The 22,853-nt window shown below is 35.5% G+C and overlaps 1 protein-coding gene across 4 annotated transcripts in view; it reads left to right on the forward strand.

Annotated features, from left to right (window-relative positions):
- The window catches only part of USP15 (ubiquitin specific peptidase 15), a 68,109-nt gene that overhangs the window by 19,282 nt on the left and 25,974 nt on the right, over window positions 1-22,853 (forward strand). For 2 of the 4 annotated variants that reach the window (XM_059817327.1, XM_059817328.1), the window contains exons 3-7: window positions 328-458; window positions 3,099-3,225; window positions 8,319-8,464; window positions 10,973-11,034; window positions 20,959-21,042. In XM_059817327.1, coding sequence (XP_059673310.1) covers window positions 328-458; window positions 3,099-3,225; window positions 8,319-8,464; window positions 10,973-11,034; window positions 20,959-21,042 — 550 coding nt within the window. Of the gene's footprint in view, window positions 1-327; window positions 459-3,098; window positions 3,226-8,318; window positions 8,465-9,260; window positions 9,287-10,972; window positions 11,035-20,958; window positions 21,043-22,853 lie in introns of those variants that run through there. The other 2 variants (XM_059817329.1, XM_059817330.1) reach the window with 2 other exon arrangements.

Here is a 22,853-nt window from a genome sequence, read left to right on the forward strand (position 1 = left end):
CATGCGAAGTGGGTGGAGAAATGAATTGGTTTCTCTGAAGGTTATGATGGTGTATAGTAACAAGTTAGGCGCTTATGACTGCATGAGGATATGGAGTTGTCACTTGGGTTCCTGAGTGTAGGAATACTACCTGTAATAGCTGTGCTATGTGTGAACTGGATAGCTTGCCTAAATAGTTTCAGAAGAGTTTTGCTTTGAACACCGTAATACTGATAAGATAACTGTGACTCAGAAAGTATTTTTTTTGCTATTTATATGAAAAATGTTAGATTAAAAACTCAAGTAACAGAATTACAGTATTCAAGTAAAAATATCTTTCTCTTATAGATGGTGATTCTCAGTCTCTCAAGGAACATCTCATTGATGAGCTGGACTACATCCTTTTGCCAACTGAGGGCTGGAATAGGCTAGTTAGCTGGTACACACTGATGGAAGGTCAAGAGCCAATAGCACGCAAGGTACTCTTAAATTACCTACTGGGATGAAGGTGGTTTAAGATATAGTCCTGCAAATATGCAGGAGTTGCACAGGAATTTATTAGAAGATTGTAAGTCCTGCTTTAGTTGCTTATAGATATCTCATTTTTATTCAGATTTTAGAGGCTTAAGTTTTTAATATTGAAAAACGAGGATATAAAGTATCTAATACTTTTTTTTTCTGGAAGTAAGCCCTCTAATATTTCAAAAGAACTTGCTTTAGAAGCTTGTAAGTCTATTAATGCAAATGATTTTGTAATTAAGTATAAAACCCTAAAACTGTATTGGCTATATTAGTGAAAAGCCTAGCTCTAATAATGTTAATGCTGGCAGAGTAATTGGTAGTTCCTTTTCAGATAAGCAAGGCCTTCTGTGTGCAGCAGCTTGCTAAGGGAGTTTTTTTTTCAAGCAAAAAGCTTACCTCAACACAAGTAGTAGTCCATGGTATGGTGGATACTCCGTCAGTATGAGATACTTAAAAATTAACATCTTTGATAGTAATTTTTGTATTCTCCAGCGCATACCATCCTTATTATTAAGGTGATATGACATTTTTGTCAGTTTATTGATCATACAGTCTTTTTTTGTTTGTATTATTTCTTAAGATGTTCAGGTTAGTAATTACAGTTGTATCCTTACTGGACTGAATTACTTAAGTTTTAAAATACATTTTGGTATGTTTGCCATTTCCAAATTGACCATTAGGGCATATTGTTTCAGTTACAGCAATCTTTATTTTAATTCCTGAAAAACTTCTGAAAGAATATTATGATTAGAATTCAGTTTGATGTGACTTCTGGTGTAATACAACTTTTTTCCTCCTATGACATGAGTATGTTCTAACTACATGCATGCTGCTTGCCGCTTACTTGAAGTGCATTCCTTTCAAACAAATGCCGGATTTGGCTATAGAAGAAATTTTGTGTCTTCAAGATTCATCTGGTCAGCAATAGAAGTAGTTTGTTGAGGTTTTTTTAACATTTTCTTTAATACATCAAGAGATCTTTTTTTAAAGAGACATCCCTGGAATGTCTCTCTCTTTTTCTCTCGTTCTGTAAAAACTGAATCCATTAAAAAGGCTCTCCTTCTTTAAAGATATATCTGTTATCAACTTGTTACTGGTTTTCCTGAAGATGGATTTCAGCAAACTGAATGCTCTTCCATCATCGTGGTAAAGTGAAAGTTCTGTAATTTTTTTCACTTGGGGGAAAAACGGAAGGAGAGAGAAGGGCAGTTAGAGTAACTTGCCTTCTACTTGGAAGGAACTAACTGGAAAAATACATGGAGTGTAATGAGTGGCCAGGTAAACTGGCACAGCTTCATTATTTTCTGCCAATATGAACAGTAGTTATTCTCCGAGTTATGTATTTTGGTTCAGAATTTCTCTTTCTGATGCTTTTGTCATTTGTTCATGATTCTTTCTCCTGTCTGCCTTAATATTTTTTCATAGAGATGGGATGATACTTTTCTTTCATCCCCTTTGTTACATCAACTTTTTTTGAAATGTGGATCCAAATTTTAAATTGGTAGAATGTTGTACCTGATCCATGTCAAATAACATTATGATTTTATGTAACAGGATGTGGTAATAGTACCACTACAGTGCCAGTTTTATTCTCAGAAATGTCTTAGCCATAATGCACAGTTCTGTTCACTGCAGCTATTTTGTTGCTCTAGTAGCTGAAAAACCTACTAAGCTGCTCAAATTAAGATGCGTTTTTATTTAAATGTCATGGTTGGCAGTCATTAAAGCTAAGGCAAACTACTGAACAGCAATGAAATAATTATTTTTTTTTTCCTATGGCACATGCATAAAAGTTATATTTATACAGCAGATAGCAGATCTCTCCTAGCAATTAGCTGGTGGCTTTTTTTTTTTTTACCGTATTTGTCAGATGTATCGCATATCAGGCTGATGGTTATTTTTGGAACAGTCTACATGACTAAGTACTGCAGTTACGCTTTGGAAGATCAAAGGGAAAAACATTTAAGAGGTGACCCTGAATATTTTTTTCTACGTTTTACTTTTTTATAAAAAATTCCTATATACCTAACTATTTTGCAGTACGTGTTACAAAAATGAACATACAATAAACAACTGTAATGAGTAGGTGAAATTTCAAAACAATGTATTCATTAGTGGAATATAAGTGGAAGATTTTTAGGTTTTGTTTAAAAATGTGATATCCAGATTTTATTAGTGTGTATTCTGTTTTTGATAAGTATTCTTTAACTATGAAAACTAGTTCTTCATGTTTTGAGGAAGTAGCATACAACGAATGTATTCTGAAATAAAAAGTAACTTTTGGTGTTTCTTATTTTTTGATCAATTATCTTATCTTTTGGTTAAGTATGCATATTTGTGATTTCCACTGTATGTAACACTTTGAAAGTCATGGTGGTGTTATACACAGGTAAGATGACATCATCATGGAAAAAAAATTACTTTTTAATTACTGTATTTCTTAAAAGTTATAGGAGAATTTTAGTTCTAATTTTTGGCATTTATTAAGTGTCTTATGTTCCCTGAACTTCAGTTTCTTGAAGAGTTCTAAAAAATATTTTGAAGTGTGTATATGAAAACATATTTGGACTGATACCTGATCCCAATCTGTTTTTCAGGTCGTTGAACAGGGTATGTTTGTAAAGCACTGCAAAGTAGAAGTATATCTAACAGAATTAAAGCTTTGTGAAAATGGAAATATGAACAATGTTGTCACACGAAGATTTAGTAAAGCTGATACAATAGGTATGCACAACTGTTTTTAAAAATACATGATTGTTACTTGTTTAAATAGTACTTGGTAGCAAGTTCTGAATAAATGAGTCTCTAGGTAAAATGATAGATGAGTATTGTAACCATTAAAAAGGATGGGACTAGTCTTGTTTGGATCAAAATTAAAAGTTAAATTATTTGGAATATTTAGTATTTTTAATACAATTCTTAAAAAATTGTGTGTTTTATTATCTTGGCATCTGTGTCAACTCTAGAGGTTTGCACTTTTCAGGAAGTGAACAGTGTGATGTTTTTCATTATCTTTATTGGATCCTATAGCACTTTTTCTTGGCTTTTGGTGTGTAAGAAATACATTTTTTCATGTGTTTCCATTCATGTCTTTCATTAGCCAACACTTTTTAGTTATATCCATAAAGAGAAGGCTATATTACAAAACACAAGAATGAATTTAATTTATAAACTAATGGCTAAAGGTGACTAAAGGTGACCTACAAAGGCAGTTTTCTTTGGGTTGTGAAGTGGCAGGCCAGGCACAATCTTTTACAGTAACTGAGTCCTGTATTAAATCTATAACTTATCTTTATTTGTAGTTATTCTGCCTGCTTTTGAGCATTGTGTCATTGTTTGAAACCATATGTTGATAACATATTTGTATCTGAAAATAACAGTCAGAACATATGCAAAGATACTGCTGATCATATAAACTCAATTTTTGTTGTATTTGTGCATGTGTATCTGAGATAAGAGTCTTTCAATGAGCTGTATTTGTGCAGTAGAATTGTACTTTATGCCCTTGGCACTTTATGCCTAGTCTCTTTGTTTACATTCTTTGACAGCAATTTGCTTCTAAAAAAATAGGTTTTTCAGGTTTTGCTTCTCTTTACATTATGGGTAGTGACTTATACTTGCTACCCTTTAATTCTTTGCAGATTGCTTGCTTTAAAATCAGAATGATTTTAATTTGTTAAATTTTAATCTTTAAGTTAAAGAAGTAATAATATTCTTGTATTAGAATAAAAACTTAAAAATTATGAAATTTGTCCTTGAAACAAGGCTTCAGTGTTGTATGTTAATTGGCCTTTTTGAGATCTGGTTTAACTTGGGAAGATGTACTTCATTATCTCTAAGCAAACCCAGAAACTTAGAAAAAACAATTTAACATTATCCTTCCCTGAGGATCAAATACAAGCTATTTTGCAGCTCTAATGAATTTAATTGTATCATTGGAATTATAGGTAATGGATGAATTTCTGATATTTTCTTTCTCTAATCAGAAGCAGGGCATTTTGGAATGACTGTTACTTGGAGGTGTATTCATTTTTTCTTAGCAGAGAGAGAATTACAATTATGAGAAAATTGTCATACAGGGTAATGAGAAACAGTCAGGCTTACTCGCAACCCCTTTCCAGACACTGGCCTTATTTCCTTTCTTGAGATGTGGATGACATGCTCTTGGAAGCTTTAAAAACATGTCCCTTCTGAAGCTGAAGATTCTTATGCGGAGCACCAATCAGGGCCATCCTAGCCAGGACATCCAGAAGAGTTTGTATCTTAGATGAAGAGCTAGAGAAATTAAAACTACTTTTAAGACTGAAAAAATAACTGATCCCTGAGGTTTTTCTCTTATCATCCATTAATAAGATGGTGATTTTTTTTCCCCCTGTCCTTACCTTAAATATACTTAAGGTAGTTCTTGGATTCATCAAATATATAGCAGAGATGCTCATTATTATCAATAAATAATATGCAAGAGGAATCTTAGAGAATCTTGATTAATTTTCATCCTTCCTTGTATATGCCACTAAGGGGTGCATTTTCATTACGGTCGCAGAAGACTTGTAGTACAAAAGAGTCAATATCAGCCCCACTGAAGTGAGTGGACGTAAAGTACTATGGTCTTTTCAAGAAGTTTTAATTTTTCTACCCGCCATCATTGATTATATTACTTACTGCTCTCAAAAGATGAGTACAAGACCTTCCTTAATTCACATAAACAGAGAAAGTTTTGTAGCACCTTAAATACCCTGAGCACAATATAATATTTACCTACCAGTCTTCAAATGTGTGTTATTCCTGGAATACCTTTGCTTTTCCACTAAAATAGAAACTAAGCTAAGCTGTATGTCAGTAAGTTAGTACAAGGTAGGAAAAAATAATTATGAAGGGCAGACCTAATGATGACAGTCATTTTCTCGGGGTGGTCCTGGACACGTCTAATGTGTTCTTTGGACCTTCTTGTAAATCTACAAATGAGGACTCTCGCCTTGGAAGTAATGCATATTACTTAGAGACTGATTGATGAGTAACTCTTGGGGGGGGCAGGGGGAGTGGTTTTTTAATTCTGAAAAGAAAATTAGCTAGACAATAGATGTAGTTCAGGCAGCATTTCAGTCTAGTTATTGTTGCTGATCCTAGAGAGCATCAGGGCTTCTGAGTGAAAATGAGTTAATGATGCATTCAGGAGTCTTAATTATATGAAAGTATGATAAAACTAAGTCATCAGGTAATGTGTAGGCCTTTTCTACCTTTATTCAAGAGTTTTACAAACCACAAAATGACAGAAAGACTGTCTAGCCTCTGTTACCGATGAATAGGAGTCAGGTTGTGTCTGCAATGCCATAAAAGAATGCCAAAACTGAGCTGATAAACTTCATAAACAATTACACCAGTGGCTCTGCATCTAATGGATTTTTGGACTTCTGCTAGTAAATTATCTTGGCAAATGGCTTTGATTCATCTTTCCCTTCAATTTCCTTTAGAATACAAGAATGTAAAACTTGCCACCCTTGAGGACAATTTATTCTGGGATCTGTGGCTAGCCTTTCCTTTCTTTAGGAAGCTGGGATTACCGTTTCATAGTACAGATTAACATCTTGGTACAGCTTCCTTTAGCCATTATTTGTGATAGCACTAGCCTTTAGGAGTCAGGGTGTACTTGTAGTAGGATCCACTGAACTTCTACAGCCTCTCATCAAGACTCTTCCATGTAGTCTTGCAAAATAGTATTTAAATCATGCAGCTGTTTTTTTTTTTTTTTTGAGGGGCTATCTGATTTTTAACGAAATAGGATATATCCTATATGGGATCCATAACCTTTAACTCTCAAATTGAACCATCTCATATTGTGGCTATATAGCTGATGGAGTGAGAGGCATCTTTAAAAGGCAGTTCTTCCTGTCTCTTTTAGACATTGTCCTAGTACTAATCATCTCGTACATGGGATGTGTATAACACTACTAGAGGAGAACCCTGTATGCAATATGCCTCAGAATACCTATTTGAATGTAATGTTTTCATTTATTCTGGAACAGGCACTTTCACTTTAGATCATAAGCCAGCACTTGCTGGGGCTTGGGGGGAAGTCTGTAAACGAACCTTAGTTTCACAGTCTCAAAATTAGCATAATAGTCAAGTGGAACATGCTCTTCCCAGAGTCTTGGACATAATGTGTAGTTGTCTGATAGGGTTGATGCTTCCTGTCTCATAACAGTTCTGTTAGTGAAGCTGGAATATGTTAAAAATTAACATAATAAATGTTAACTTAGTACTTGCGAAGAATATGAGCTGCAATGCTCAAATAATTAGTTGTCATGGTATTAATAAGATAATGAAAAATTGTCTTTTGTAAATTCTTCTTTTAGTGAAAGTCATTCATAAATCTGGATTTTTTTTTTAATATTGTTGCTGACTAGATTCATTCTTATATTCAAATATAGTTACTTGAAATCATCGGTTGAGAATTGATTCAGGCAGTACATGATTTTTTAACAAAAGTCAACAAATCAAGTTAACAGCCTGTTGCCTTGTTTATAGCACCTACCTTGCCTACATACCATCTCTATTACAGAAACAGATGATGCAGTCTAACACTTGCTTTCATACTAAAATGTGTGTTAACTAGTATAGAAGGAAATTGTATTCGGTTGCCTACAATATCTACAAATATTACATTGGCCAGTTGTCATGCATTTCACAAGCCCATGGCTGGATTTTTACAAGGCACTTTTAAGTTTCAGGTCTTGTTTTGACTTTTCATATTTAACATAGTGGAAGAGAAAATAATAATTTTAAGTAAAAGGGAGCAAGGGGGATGCTAGAGGAGCTGACACACCAGTGTTTTATCCTGAGACTTCAGGGGAATGTCTCTCAAAGAGCTTACAGTACCCATTTTTATAATTGTGTTTTCAGTGATCAGCAGGAATAAACTGTACGTTTGTTGACTCCTGTTTTGTTTTCTGTGTTAGCTGTTATGAGGTTTGGCTGCCCTGGGGCTTTATGAGTGTTTCAATTAAAAAAGCCATCTATCTGAGGTTGCTGTGGTATATCACTATACATATTAGTTCAAATTAAAGAACTCTTTAATAAACTCTACTTTCGCATAAGGAGAATTGAGTTAATTATGAACTTCTTAAATTTCAGCTGTAGACAATAGTTATACTACCTTAAAATTATGTACACTGATTTTATTTCTGTCAGGTAGGGTAGGAGCTGGAAGACCTTTCTATGTTAAATCGTTCAGGGATGTAAAAGCTTTCATCATCATTTTAAAATAAATTTATGCGCTTCAGTTTTACAGAGTAGTCCTTAATTTCTGTGAGCGTCTAAATTAAACTTTATGCATATATATTGTGGTTAGTGCTAATTGCACTGGGATGTGGGTAGTAGAAGAGTGGAAACCAAAAAGGGTTTGATTTAGGGAGAGGAACAGAATGACTTGCACTCCCTGCACCTGGTTTTGCTGCCAGTCTCGTTTCTAATCATTCCCTACCCACCCACACTTCTGTGTTACCACACTCTGAGAAATTAGTAGATGAGTACCTAGGTACCTCCTGTCATCTGTTATTTTTCAAGTTGTCTTTATTTGTTCTGCTTTGCAAAGAGATTCAGGAGGGAATAAAATAGTCCTCTGACTGTTCCCATTTTAAAGGCAAGTGAACTACCAATTTCCAGCTTGTCCTACAACATGATGTAGTTGCATGGCTATTTCTACAGTTCCATTCATATTTTGAATATAAGAAAAGATTAGGTGATTCTGATGCTTTATTTGGCCTTATACTGTTTTTGTAGTGAAATGCTAAACTTGTGTTCTCTCCCTTTCAAAACAGATACAATTGAAAAAGAAATAAGAAAAATCTTCAATATTCCAGGTGAAAAAGAGACCAGATTGTGGAACAAATACATGAGTAATACTTTTGAACCTTTGAATAAACCAGACAGTACCATACAGGATGCTGGTTTATACCAGGGACAGGTACAGTGTAATATTATTTCTTTTTTTATATATTTATTTTTTACTCATGAAAACGTAGCTGTGCCCAATGAATTTTCCTTCTTTTTAAGTGAAAATTGCCTCCTAATAGGTTGTATTAGGGATAGAAGATTTTATAAACAAATTCATCAAAATAAAAGTAGTCTTGGAGTGTATTTTCAGCATCAAAGATGAGTTTGACTCTCCTGGTGAATTAAAAGTAAATGAACGTAACTGCTGACTTGAATTTGGTAAAACCTGAAGTAAAAAAATATTCCTAGGATCTGGCATACGTTCCTGTAATGAAACCCAAAATTTTTTAGGTACTCCAAAAGAATAATGTCTTCTACTCAAATTCCACTGTCCAGATTTCAGAAAGAAATTAAGAAGAAAGGAAAAGATTTCAGATAAGAACTACAGAGGCAAAAGAACTTGAAAACCTGGTTTAGCGTGAGACTTTAAAATCCCATTATGGGAGGACTTCCTACAAGATAGTTTTTTTACCTTTCCAGATGAATATAAAGAACAAATATTGGATGTTAAAGCTACACAAATATAAATGTGAACTGATTGAACAATTTCATTGTTAGAAAAACTTTTCAGTTTATTACATGGATTCTTTAGTCTTCAAATAGAGTTGGATGTTTTTTCAACAGCTGTAGTTCATGCTGTCATGCTGCAAATATGAATGGGTGAAATTTGATGGCAGTAATTGTAGGCAAGATTATATTAAAGTATTTCCTTTTGCTTTGAAAGGCAACTGACTCTAACCTACTTATCAGCAGTATTTATGCTGTGCTTCAGTTTTCTTTTATAGAATGGAAGGTAAGTAATCAGTGCACCAAAATAACAGGTTGAACTATTGTGCCCTTTAGCTTCATGCTGCACACACTTAAACCCTCACACAGGTAATTTTAACAATGCAGAGGTCCGTCTGGAAGAGCCCACGTCTCCCATAAAAGGTTTACGTCAAAGGTGTAACTTGCAAACTGCCTCTATCCCAGTGAAACATTAACTATGAAGCAAGCATGGTCTAACATAGCCATAAAAAGATCTCTAGGTGACATCTGTACTTTCAGCAAAACAAATATTGTTCAAAACCAAATTTAACCATGGTTTCTGAAAATGCTGAATGTTGTGGTAGACCATGTGTGTTTGGTCAGTTGCACTTGCTGACACACAAGGTTGTTAATTTTCTTGCTGAGCCTCCTAATCTAATAATAGTTATTCTGACTATTACAGTCTATCTAACCTAATAGTTATTTTTTACTGTGTAATTCTAAACTATGTATGTGATTGAGTAAATGAATGTTTTGAATTTATCGTTTGGTTTCTGAAGTGAGCCTTTAGGGGTTCCATTAAACTTTTAAGTCTAAATCTTCCTTTTATTTAGTAGTCTCTGAGAGCAAATGGAAGGAAATGTGGCAGAATCTGTCTTACAGCATTCATGACCAAAGATAGCAGACAACTCTTTTCCGGATAGAAAGCTGGTCACGATAGAAAGCTAGTTTTCAGTTTCATGTCTTACTGTATTCAGACTGAAAATGTGATTACATCTTCAAGTGGCGGAATGACTTATGTATAAGGTTTTGAGCATAAGTACCTATGTGAATGTATGTCACTGTGTAGACACATACAGGCATAGCACGGCAGTTAATTAGCATCTTTAAACATCAATGTACAGTTATGCAGAATTAGTTGCATTGGAAGTTAAGAGTTAGATTCAGTTTAAGTATTGGTGTCTAGTTGCCATTTCAAATGATCTGGCTATCCCAGCTGTCAATCCAGCTTTTTGTAGGTACTGTGTCATATCTGCCAGCATAGGGCAGATACCTCAAATACCCAAAGGCGTTTCAAATGGCACTTGATGCCTGTGTTTAGGACTGAGTGTTCTGTACTCCCTCTTGTACCACTAACAAGTTGAATGAAATGAATTTCATTAGCCAACTGTCTCATTGGAAAATTAATATTAGATGAGTGCTTTTGCAAAAAATACAGGAGTAACCAGACAGGTATGATTTTAGGGCTATCAAGGCAGAAAATAGTTTGGTTTTGTTTGGTTTTTTTTTCCTACCGATCTGTTTTGTGTGTGAGGCAAAATTCCTTCAGGAATACCCCTTCCTTAACAGGGTTGTTGTATAGACATGTGATTTCTATAGTTTCATAGATGCATATGCATAGATGCAATGCATAGATGCATTGCAGGTCATTTTCTGACCTTTTTGAGAGGTAAGGTCGTGCCATTTATCCATGGATTGTTGAGGCATAGAAATATTAAGTGGCTTTCCCAAAGTTGCACAAATTAAGATGTGGGGAGAAAAAAGTGAATAGAGCAAGAGGAAGGTGCAGTGTAATTGAATGGAATATTCTTGAACCTCAGGGAATAGTAACTTAAACATCAGTCTTTTCCATCTCAATCACATGTCAACAAATCCATTAAAAAGATTGGAACAGAAAGCAATCTACTGATATATTTTTATTTCAGTTTTCTTATTATGCTTTTTGTGGTAGGTACTAGTGATAGAACAGAAGAATGAGGATGGAACATGGCCAAGAGGTCCTTCAACTCCTAAGTAAGTTGTGAATTTAAGTCATATTATTCACTATAGCTTAACTATTTTCACAGGTTATTTTGCTTTAAAAAACCCCTGTTTTTAAAAGTGGCATTTTGTTTTGAAAATCGGCCTTCAGATGTTTTAGCTGAAAATATGCTGAATAGTGTGTCTAAGAGCTGCATATTGTAGAACATGACATAATAATGGTGAATTCCTGCATATACGTTGCTTCATTTTGTTGATTTCAGCCAGTGATATACGTTATCCATAAAACCAGAAAAAAAATCCATAGTAGAAAAATGTAGAACTTGCTTATTTTATTTAGATTTCTGTTTCAAAGCATAGCGTATCTGTTAAGTGAACATAGATGTACGTATTTTTACATGTAAATGTTTTCATGGATAGCTTGTCCTTTTACCTCCAGAGCACAATATTTACACATAAACATTATTTAAATTGCAGTTACATTACTAGCATGTTGCTTTTGTTCTTTGTTGGGCTGTCATCAATTAAGAGAGTACGATGTTCTTTTTCTGTTCTTCCTGCTGCCATTATCAACAGCACCTTGATAATGGCAAGTGAGTATAAAGACTTGAGTGTGGTTTTTCTCATTTAAATGGATACAGGTTTTCTTAATATTGGTTCAAGAATCTAAATCATGTTCTGTTGGTTTTAAAGAACAGTTGTAACTAGTTACTAGTAAACTAACACGATCTCAGCCTTACAAATAGTTAACTGTGGTTTTTCCCTTTGTTGGGTGGTTCTTGGGCATATCTTTCATAAAAAGTTTCTTTTATTCCTTTTGATATTCTGCATTCATGTAATTGAGGTTCACTGTTGTTTTAAAACATTTTTATAGTATCATTGCTTATCATTTGAAGGACAGAGATTCTTTGTCTTTGGTGTTTTATCTCAAGCGCTTTTATTAGGAGCACTAGCTTCTATTAAGTTGCTTAATGAAGTCTGAGTTCAATTTAAGCTTAGCATGAACAGTATAATCTTGCTTAGCAAGACTTTACGACACAAAGAATTGAGAATGTAGAGCAGCAGAAAGACTGGGATGCAAAATACTTGAAGTTTAATCTCTGACCTCAAAAAGCATGTAGTAGAAATGTAAATTCTGAGTCAAATTTTAGATGTAGATTTTGAAGGTTAAAAGAATTTAGATAACTCAATGTCACAGATTCTTTTGGAAGTTTTGGTAGGAAGATATTTTTGGTGATGATACCTACTTTTATTCTGCCAAATTTTCCACTTTATAGAAGGCATTCAGGAGCAGTATGTAAATTAAAGACTATTTCCTGGAAAATTTTTGATCTGGGGACAAGTAAAATGGTAATTGAGAAAACTGGTGTCAGAGGAGGCTATAAGTAAACTAGCAAATGAGGTTAAATAGTTTTACTGTGAAGCTGGGGTTTGTTTTTGAGGTTTGGCAGCTATCAGAAAGATTAATTGAAATTTGGTATTCAAATGCATTGTAATAGCGGAAGGTTTGCAAAATTTAGTGGATTCAAATAGAAGCTATCAAGCAGTAATGGGGACAGGTTTTTACATCTGTTTAAAACTATATGAAAAATATAATAAATGTTTAAATGGATAGAAATATTAAACGCTTTTGAGTCTTCTGTGTGAGATGCATTAGAAGTATTCGTTTGTCATCACAGATAGTATACATCGAGACTTCCTACAGTCCTGTCATACACTGGTCTCAAACCATTTCCTGCTGAGACTACCTCTTTGTAGTGCTTGTTTTAGAAGAGTACAAATTGTGAACATAAATTCTGCGGCCAGGGAATAAAATGCCATATTTAGAAAGGTCAAAATATAGAATATTGGAAGGTATGAAAGATTTATAATGCTTGAAAAGGGCAGGATCATTTCAGAACATCAGCTAAGCTTTTCACAGAATCACAGAATAGTTCAGGTTGATAGGTATCTCTGGAGATTGTGTGGTCCAACCGACCTGCTCAAAGAAGGGTCACCTAGAGCAGGTTGCTTGGGGCTGTGTCCAGTCGTGTTTTGAGCAACTCCAAGGATGGAGGCTCCACAGTGTCCCTGCAAAACCTATTCCACTGTTTGATAACCCTCACTGTAAACCAAAATTTTTAAATGGAATTGCCTGTGCTTCAGTTTGTGGCTGTTGCCTCTTCTCCTCTCAGTGGGCACCTCTGTGAAGGGTCTTGCTTCATCTTCTTGAGTGTCCTGGTGCCCGGGGTTATTCCTCCTCAGGTGCAGGCCTTTGCATTTCCTTTGATTGAACTTCATGAGGTTCCTGTCTGCCCATTTTTCCAGCCTGTCAAGGTCCCTCTGAATGGCAGCATAACTTATGTTGTGACAGTTGAAAATGAGAGATAGTGAGATGTTCTGCACGTTTTTCCCTGCTTCTTTCTTGTTAGCAGAAGCATAACAGCAATCTTTATATTGATTGCTTCTTTTGGCAATTTTTCTTTCTTCCTACTGCAGGTGATGAACTTTGGCAGTTTTTTACGAGAAACATTGTTAAAGGTGTGCTCATCTTTTTCTACTGAAAGAAAAGAACATATTTACTTTGAAAGTGGCCAAACTGGGAATTCAGCTCAGTATAGGAAGGAACACTTTCAAAAATGATAATTCTGTTTCTCTTAAAAGTATAATGAATCAGTACAAATGAAAAGGTCGATTATCATCGTAATTGTCTCTTCTTCTGAAGAAAGTAGGAAGAAATTATTTCAAGTTTGAGATCCTTTAGAATTTCAGCTCTATGTCCAAGCTGATCAGTGTTTGGATTTCTTTTATGTGTACTGTTCTTCTAACTTCTGAATTTACTTGATTTCAGAAGTAATTGCAACATCCACTGTAAAAACCCCACTAAAGTTTAATGTTATCTGCTATTGTCTTCTATTTTAATGCTGCTTAAAATGTTTGTGAGTTTTGTTATGGGGTTTTTTTTATTTATCTGGAAGTATCTGAATGTGGTGTACATTCTTAAAATATGTACAGGGTCAGTCAGGCTTAGGAATAGCCGGAATTTTGCCTCTCTGAGAGTTTCTGTTTATATCAGCTATTGGGATGTTTGTTGCTCAGGAAGCTTGGCTTCTGTGAAAGTTTTTCTAGGGAGCTCATAGTGACTTCTCCTGCAATGTCTTTACAGTCATCTGCTCCCAAAGTAGGTATTAGCATTAATGAGCAGTTCTGCGGAAAATTTTTTTATACTAACTTTTCTATGAATAACTGTCTCCTCAATGTCACACATGTGACAAACTCATCCAAACATGGAGATCCCGGTTGCTTTGGTAGCTTAGTTGCTGCTGATCCCAGTCCTTGAATGAACACTTGTGATCGGTGTGCAGACAATGTTTTTTTCTCATATCTGTATCTTTCCACAGGAGATTATTCCACAGGCAGAAAAACAACCAACCAACCCTGTTTGAATGCTTTATTATCATTAAGAAGATGTTTTAAACTAAGATATAAAAAAATCTAAGGTTGTACTTCAAGTAACTTAAGCAACTGTACTACAAAATCAAATTACTTATTCTCAGGAGAAACTGTACAACAATTAAAACCTTTCATCCAATCTGTGATTATAAAACTTGAGACAAGGAGAAGGAGCTTAAGTTTTGAAGTTCCATGAAGTACCAAATGAATAGCCAGGACAAGGTTTCTATTAGTTTTCTGTTAAGAAGTTGTTACCTGTTTATGTGCAAATATAAAAGCAAGTTAGAAAAACATACAAAGAAGCTATTAACTAGAAACATATTTCCTTCTAATTTTAGACAAGTATTGTTTGCTGTTTTCTTAGAAAACAATAAACAAGTATTAAAACTATGGATCCATCATACTCTTCAAAAATGCTTCTTATATGGTAAAAAACTAAGAATTCTTAATTAATCTATCAATATACATCTGTGTGTATAATAAAAGTAACAGATTTAATGCTGATCCAGTTTTTTTAGACTACACTGTGGAATAAATCATCCTAATCAAATAGCTGGCTACTTTGTATAATTGACAGATGGTCTGCTGTTAACTTTAACAATTTTTGCATGTAAAAGGGAATACTTTTTTTTTGACCATATAAAAATTCGAGACTGTACACATTCATAGTTTTTTTTCTCCTTGTAATAATGAATGTTCTCTTACATTATTTGTCACATGGTAAGTTTTTTCATAATTTTGTTTCTGGTTCAAAACTGTATGCCTTTTTATCTTGGAAAAACACTGAAGGCTCTTACTTGATTCTTTTTGTTTCTGAGCTGGATCCCATAATGTTTTTAAGAGGAAAAAAATTGAATAAAAGATGCTTAGCTGTCCTTTTTGCAATAATTTAATGCTTGTGTATCCAAGTTTTTTTAGGCAAAAATATCCGTGAGTCTTCAAAAGAAAAACTGTGTTTGTCTAATGAAGTGAAAAGTATCATCTTAAACCAAGACATTTAAAATCTGTGTTTTTTCCCTGAAGCAGTTGATGTGCAGACAGGTATCCTTTCTACTGACTTTGCTGTAAGAAAGATAATTGTGGAGAATAGAGCTAACTGGGGACTTAACTCTGATCTCTTAAATTGTAAAAGCAAGAGCTGTCAGAGCTTGTCTGCCAGGCAAGAGCTGGACTGCCATTTGCTGATGCATAATAACTTGTTAGACTGTGGTAGCCATGTGTCCGAGCCCCCGTGGGTAAACATCAAACATCGGTTATGTACAACAGACATTTTCAAGTTAGTTTAACAAACGTGTTCATTAATATCAGTTAATGCAGGGTTGAGAAACTCTTAACAAATGCATGCCCTGAATATTAAAATTTTTTTTGATTGCTGAATGTTAAAATATCAACCTTTCATGCCCACCCCCCAAAGAAGTATGATTAACTGAATTAGTTGGGATTTGTAAGAAGAAAATAGTCTAAGCTGAAGTAGGTTAAACATGCTAAAGCTTGCTTTAAAATACTAAATCGTATGTTAGCCTGATTATAACTACACCTTCACAGAATCAGAGTCCTCGAGGAGGGAAGGACCTCTCGAGATAAACTCATCCAGTCCCCTTACTCAAAGCCCAGGCAGTTGGAGCAGGTTGCCCAGGACCATGTCCAGGTACCTTTTTAATATCTCCACGGGTGGAGGCTGAACAGCCACTCTGGTCAACCTGTTCCAGTTTTCGACGACCCTCACTGTAAAAAAGTGACAGTTTATCACTTTTTCTTTTTTGCAGACATCATCTTATGTTCAGATGGAATTTCATTTATTTTGATTTATACCAATGGCCTTTTGTCCTCTCAGTGGGCACCACTGGGAAGGGTCTCACTCAGTCTTCTTCATTCCCTCCCATTGGGTTTTTATACACAATGGATAAGATCGCTCTGGAGCCTTTTCTTCTCCAGGCTGAACAGTCCCAGCTCTCTCAGTTTCTTCATGTAGGTCAGATGCTGCAAACCCTTGATCACCTTTGTGGTCTCTCACTGGACTTGCTCCAGTATGTCCCTGTCTCTCTTGTACCGGGGAGCCCAGAAGTGAACCCAGCACTCCAGGGGTGTCTCGCCAGTGGTGAGTGGAGAGGAAGGATCACCTCCCTTGACCTGCTGGCAATGCTTTTCCCAATGTAGCCCACAAGGTTGTTGGCCCAAGGACACATTGCTGCCTTATGTTCAGCTTTTTGCCCACCAGGACCCCAGGTGCTTCTCTGCCAAGCTGTTTTCCATCTGGTCACTTGCCGCCCCCATCCCAGTGTGTACTGGTGCCTGGGGTTATTCCTCCCCAGGTGCAGGCCTTTGCATTTCCTTTGATTGATCTTCATGAGGTTCCTGTCTGCCCATTTTCCCAGCCTGTCAAGGTCCCTCTGAATGGCAGCACACCCATCTGGTGTATGGGTCTCTCCTCCCAGTTTTGTGTCATCTCTAATCTTGCTGAGGGTGCACTCTGTCCCAATGTTCTGGTCATTAATAAAATGGTAGAGAGTATAGGACCTAGTATTGACCCCTGGAGTGTACCATTAGTGACTGGCCTCCAACTGGACTTTGTGCCACTGGTCAAAATCATCTGGCCCCAACCATTGAGCTGGTTTTTGATCCATTTCACTGTACACTTACGTAACCCATGCTTCATCTACTTGTCTATGAGGATGTTACAGGAGACAGTGTCAAAAGGCTTACTGAAGTTGAGATAAACAGCATCCATTGCTCCCCCCTCATCTGCCAGGCTAGTAATCTCATCATAGAAGGCTATCAGGCTGCTTGAGCAACATTTCCATTTCATAAATCCATGCTGACTAGTCCTTGTCACCTTCTTGTCCTTCATATGTCCGGAAGTCGTTTCCAGGATTAGTTGCTCCATCACCTTCTGTGGGATTGAGATGTAGTTCCCCAGATGTTCTCTCTTGCCCTCTTGAAGATGTGAGTGCCATTTGCTCTCTTCCAGTCTTCAGGAACCTCTCTCAATAGCCAGGACCTTTAAAAAATAAACAAGAGTGCCATCACAGTAACATCAACCAGCTCCCTCAGCAGCTGGTGCATCCCATCAGGCCCCATAGTCTTATGTTTCTCCAGTGTGTTTAGGTGGTCCCTAACCTGATTGTCCTCCACTGAGGGTAAGTCAGCCTTGCTCCAGATTTTTGTTTCAGGGGCGTGGGATTCCTGAAAACTGGTCTTACTGGTAAAGACTGACGCAAAGAAGGCATTGAGTACCTCAGCCTTTTCTGTGTTCTTTGTCACCAGGGCCCCTGCCCCATTTAGCAGTGGCCCATGTTTTCCCTAGTCTTCCTTTTGCTTTTTGTGTACTTGTAGAATCTTTCTTGTTGCCCTTCACATCACTTGCCATATTTAACACCACATAGGCTTTGGCTTTCCTGACCTCATCCCTGCATAATTGCACAATATCTCTATGTTCCTCTTGGGTTATCTGCTCCTGCTTTCACTCAGACACTTTGTCTTCATGTCTGAGTTGGGTCAGGAGCTCCTTGTTCATCCATGCAGGCTTTCTGTTGCTTTTGCTTGATTTTCTACTTGTCAAGATTCACCATTCTTGAGCTTAGAGGAGATGGTCCTTGAATATCAACCAGCTCTCTTAGGCCCCTCTTCTCTCCAGGGCTGTATCCCATGGGACTCTTCCAAGCAGATGCCTGAGAAGGCTAAAGTCTGCTCTCCAGAAGTCCAGGGTTGTGTTACTGCTTTCTGCCCTGCTCTCACTCAGGGTCTGGAATTTCACCATCTTATGGTCATTGCAGCCAAGGCCCCAACCTTCACATCCCCAACTAGTTCCTCCTTGTTTGTAAGTATCGGATCCAGCCAAGCACCTCTCCTTGTTGTCTCCTCAATCAACCTGTGTCAGGAAGTTGTCATCAATGCACTGCAGAAACTTCCTGGATTGCTTGAGCCCTGCTTCATTGTCCCGCCAGCAGGTATCACGATGTTTAAAGGCCCCTGTAAGGACTAGTGCCTGTGAATGTTAGGCTTCTTCCAGTTGTCTGAAGAAGCCTTGTCTGCTTTTTTTTAATCCTGATCCAGGCAATCTATAGCAGATGCCCACGGATTATCGGAGGAAAAGAGTTGTTCTGGTTGCAGTTGGTTTTGCTGCTGTCCGTATTTATGTCTCTGCTGTGGATCACTATGGGAGTTAAAGTATAGAGCAGTTTAACCATGGGGTTAATGAAGTGTGTACAGAAGTCAGTATCTAATGTGTGTTATCATCTATTTTGGCATAGGACTACAGTAAAGTTTGGGGTTTAACCTGTCTTTTGCTGGACTGTTAAAATGCTAAACTAGAATAAATAATTTTGTGGGGTTTGTTTGTTAGATCATAAAAAGATGCCTTTCAAAGTTATCTTGTTACATAGTTCCTGATGTTTTTCCAGCTCTGTTGAGAATTTGATTTACTCTTCTCCTGCGTGTGAGAAACGAGGCCATTTACTGACTGTTGGGTTTTTTACAACCACAGTTTAAAATTGATTATTTTTTCAAACAAGTAACTGTATTCTTTGGACATCTTTCTGTGGTGCCTTAACACCATAGTAACATTAATGCATACTGGAGTTGGTGTACTACTGAACGGATATATACTTTGTCTTAGAACCCTGCACTTCATATAGTTGAGTTTTTGTTGCACATTTGATTACTCACTTTGTCTTAGGAAATTCCTAAGTCATTGCAGTTGTCTTATGAGTAGACTCTTTTGGTCATTCTTTTTGTACAATTTTAAAGGCAGAACTGAAGCATGGCAATACATTCAGCATTAGCACTTACCATCTTTTCTGGGTTTTTTATTGTTTTGCTCTTACTTTTTTGTTTTAAATGATGGGGGGGGATTTCTGCCGATATTGTCACAAAGTTTTCCCACAAGTATTGAAATGTATTAAAAGCTGTAAGAGCTGTGAGTTAATTCTGTTCTTCTCTCTACACAGGATTTAGCAATGTAAGCAGCCATAAGCAAACAGAAAGGCTGCACACCTCAGAGTAGTAGGAACATCTTGCTGTTTTACCTGTTATTATCACTTTGTATTTGATAGCAAATGCTGTCAAAGAGTAAAACTACTGATTGTCATCTTTTCTAAGAAACAAATTAACTTATTTTTAGTTTTTGGTGGAAACCGGACCCTTATTTATGTAGCTTCTTCTGGTTTCCTTTAATTTTTTAGGCAAAAATTATACATTGAGTTTTTAAATTTAAAATTGTATTGCATTTGAATTTGGTTTAAATTATATAAAAGCTTCAAATTTGTTTTGAAAAGTTAATTTCAGTTCAAAACTACTCAGTTCAAATAGCTTCTTCTAAAATAATTACATGTATGAATGTGCATAATTTAACTTTTGTCTTGAATTTAAGTAGGGTTAAACTGACTTCAATTTTATATCTTTCTTGGGGACACAGTCTCTGTATTTTGTGTCTTTGAAGATAAAGTTCAAAGAAGAAGATTTAGATGATAAAGGAAATCTTCAGGAAAGCTTTATGAATGTTGGTCAGAACACTTTAAAAATTAAATAACACTTTCTTCACGTGGTGATACATCTTTTCTTTTGGAAAAGGTTTATTAATAAAAAGTTGAAAAGAAATGTGAAAATATACTCGGCAGAATTCCCTGTGTTGAAAATGTTTATCTCCTTGCATAGTTTAGTTCTTGAAAGGTGCTTAAAAAAATCCTGAGCACGCAGAATTTCTTCTTTTAATATTTTTATATGTATTTCAAAGCTTTCCAATGACAGCTGGAGCTTTTTGCAAACCAGCTGGAGTTGCATAGGGCCCACAAAAACATGAAGGTGCCTAAATTCCTTTGAGTATTCAGAGCCTTTTCCATGGTTATCTGTAAGACTTGATCAGAAAAATACACTGCAAGATAGTTGTATATTGTATTGAATTGTTTGCAATTAAAATGATCAGTATTCTTATATTTAAAAATAGTATTAAACAGTGGGGATGAGTGATAATGCTATTACTTCTGGCAAAAAAGGTTTTTAAAGGTTAGTGTTGTGCATTTCCTGGAATTTTTTTAACAATATTAATAAGACAATTTTAATTAAATGGTTTCATGCTGCTGTTAAACTAACCTTGAAGTATGTATCTTAATCATTTTTGTATCTCTTCTCAAAATCCATTTATGGTTAAATAAAAAATTAATAAAATTTCCATGTTAGAAACTTTACATTATAGGTTTTAGAACATGAAAATATCTATAGTCATACTACAAACTAAAAACAATTTTTTTAGCACAGTGGCCTGTGATTTTGTTTGTTTGTTTGCTTTTTGTTTTTAATAGCTATTTCTTCAACATGATATGAAAGTTTAAAGTACTGTGAAGCATTTCAAGTTTTAAAAGATGGATTCTGAGGGCTGCATCTCCTGGGTATTTTTAGTGCTTTGCCCACTTTTTAAAAAAATACTTCTTTTCCATGCTTGTTTATATGCATTGTTCACTTGTTAGCTTTCTTGTATAGTTTTTAGTATCTCATCATTTTTATCTAATTTATCATTTCATATTTTTAAAGGTCCCCAGGTGCATCAAATTTTTCAACTTTACCAAAGATCTCTCCAGCTCTATCAAATAATTATAACAACATGAACAACAGAAAGTAAGCAGTATACCTTAAAACATTATTTAATTTAATCGCCCTATTGTGACGTAAACAAATGTCAGTGTTTTGTAACTCCTAGCTTAAGGATTTTGATTTCTTTTGCAATATTTGGATTGTGAATTGCTACTGGTCACTATTTCATAGTCTAGGTATTGTAAAGCATGGTATCAGGAAATGAAATGCAGTTAAAGATATTTGGTAACTCTTAGTCATCAGTAGAATAGACACTAAGAAGAATGTTGAGCATTGTAAGAAAATATATAAAGACTTCATTTAGAGTTTATCATGCTAAAAATACATTGTTGTTGTTATTATCCTGCCTGAATTTAGATGGACAACAAAAAAGTATAAAGTACTTAACATTTATGGTGGTCAGGTTTTCCCTTATTTATTGATGCTGAGGTATTATAGCAGCATATGTGATATCACACATTGATTTGAGACCACTACAGCTGAATTGTTTTAGCCATAATCGTTGTCATATAGCCATTGTCATATAGCCATTGATTAATTATCAGCAACTTAACTTCTGTGTCTTAGTGCTAGAAGATTTGAGAGAGATCGGTCTGATAGGTGTGCTTGAATATTACAGTAAGCAGAGGCTTAGTAAAAGAGGCTTCTCACTTTTAAGGGTTTTCTCCTTTATATTCCAAATCAGAAGTTTAACAAAGAATGTGATAAAACTCTAAAAGAAGAGCTTTCATATTCCAGTGGCCAACTTTGTGTGTAAACTTTTTTTTATTGTACACAACTGTAAAAAAAGTTGGTGAATATAGAAAAACATGGAATTATTTCACTTTAACAGATAATGGAGCATCTTTCAAATGCTTGAAACCAGAGAGAACTCATCTTTAATGCAAGCTGGGGGAAATTGAAGAGGCTTATTCTTACAATTCATTCAAATTTAAAATATTTTTCCAAACATGCATTTTGTGATCAAACATGAAGATGTTAAATATTTAAAAGGTGACATAAATATTAAATATCTTACACAGTATCTTCCAGTTAAATACTGCATTTATCAGAAGTGATTTTTCCTAAGGGGTGAAGTGTCACTTGTGCTTCTACCAATTGTGAGTAGCCCCAACTCTCACTGTTAAACAGCTGAAATCCATGTATTTAACTGCAGTCTATTGTACTCTGAGTGTGAATGTGTAGTAAATAAAAAGTATATTGTATCTATGATTGTGTGAAAAATTACTTGACCAGAGCTGAGCCTCCAGCTGAGAATTAATCTCTCCTTCCCCCATTGCTTATGCAAAGGACAGTTGTAATGCCAAAACGAAAGCTTAACAGTTAATTTTTCCTAGGGAACCACTGTTTTAAATCAAGCCAGCAAGGCTTTATTCTGTTTTTATTTTTTTTCTTCTGTGTTTCCCCCCCCCCCTCCTTTTTTTAATGTTAGCTTCTCCCTAGTGATACTGTAGTTATTTTTAGGAAGCACTTATGAAACCTGTTGCCAGCTCTTGCAGCTTTTAAAGATAGTTTCTTCACTTGCTTTAGCTGATTTTATCTTTATTTATTGGTTTATTTTGGAGCCAAAATGGGAGCTTTTAGAACTTAAGGTAAAATTCTGGGATTGTTTTTTGTTTTGTTTTGTTTTTACTTTGAGGATTTTCAACAGAAATACATGTTTAAAAGGAAATTATAGAAAATTCAGATTTCATAAGGAATTGATCCTTTGAAGTGCCTTAACTATAACTTAAACATTTGTAAATCAGATAGTAGGTACATATTCTCTATAGTGATATGAAATACCAGCCATTTTTCTCTTGTAACTCAAAACACTGTATATCTGGATGTTATGT

Source organism: Gavia stellata, chromosome 4, assembly GCF_030936135.1.
Source record: "Gavia stellata isolate bGavSte3 chromosome 4, bGavSte3.hap2, whole genome shotgun sequence".
Lineage (NCBI taxonomy): Eukaryota > Metazoa > Chordata > Aves > Gaviiformes > Gaviidae > Gavia > Gavia stellata.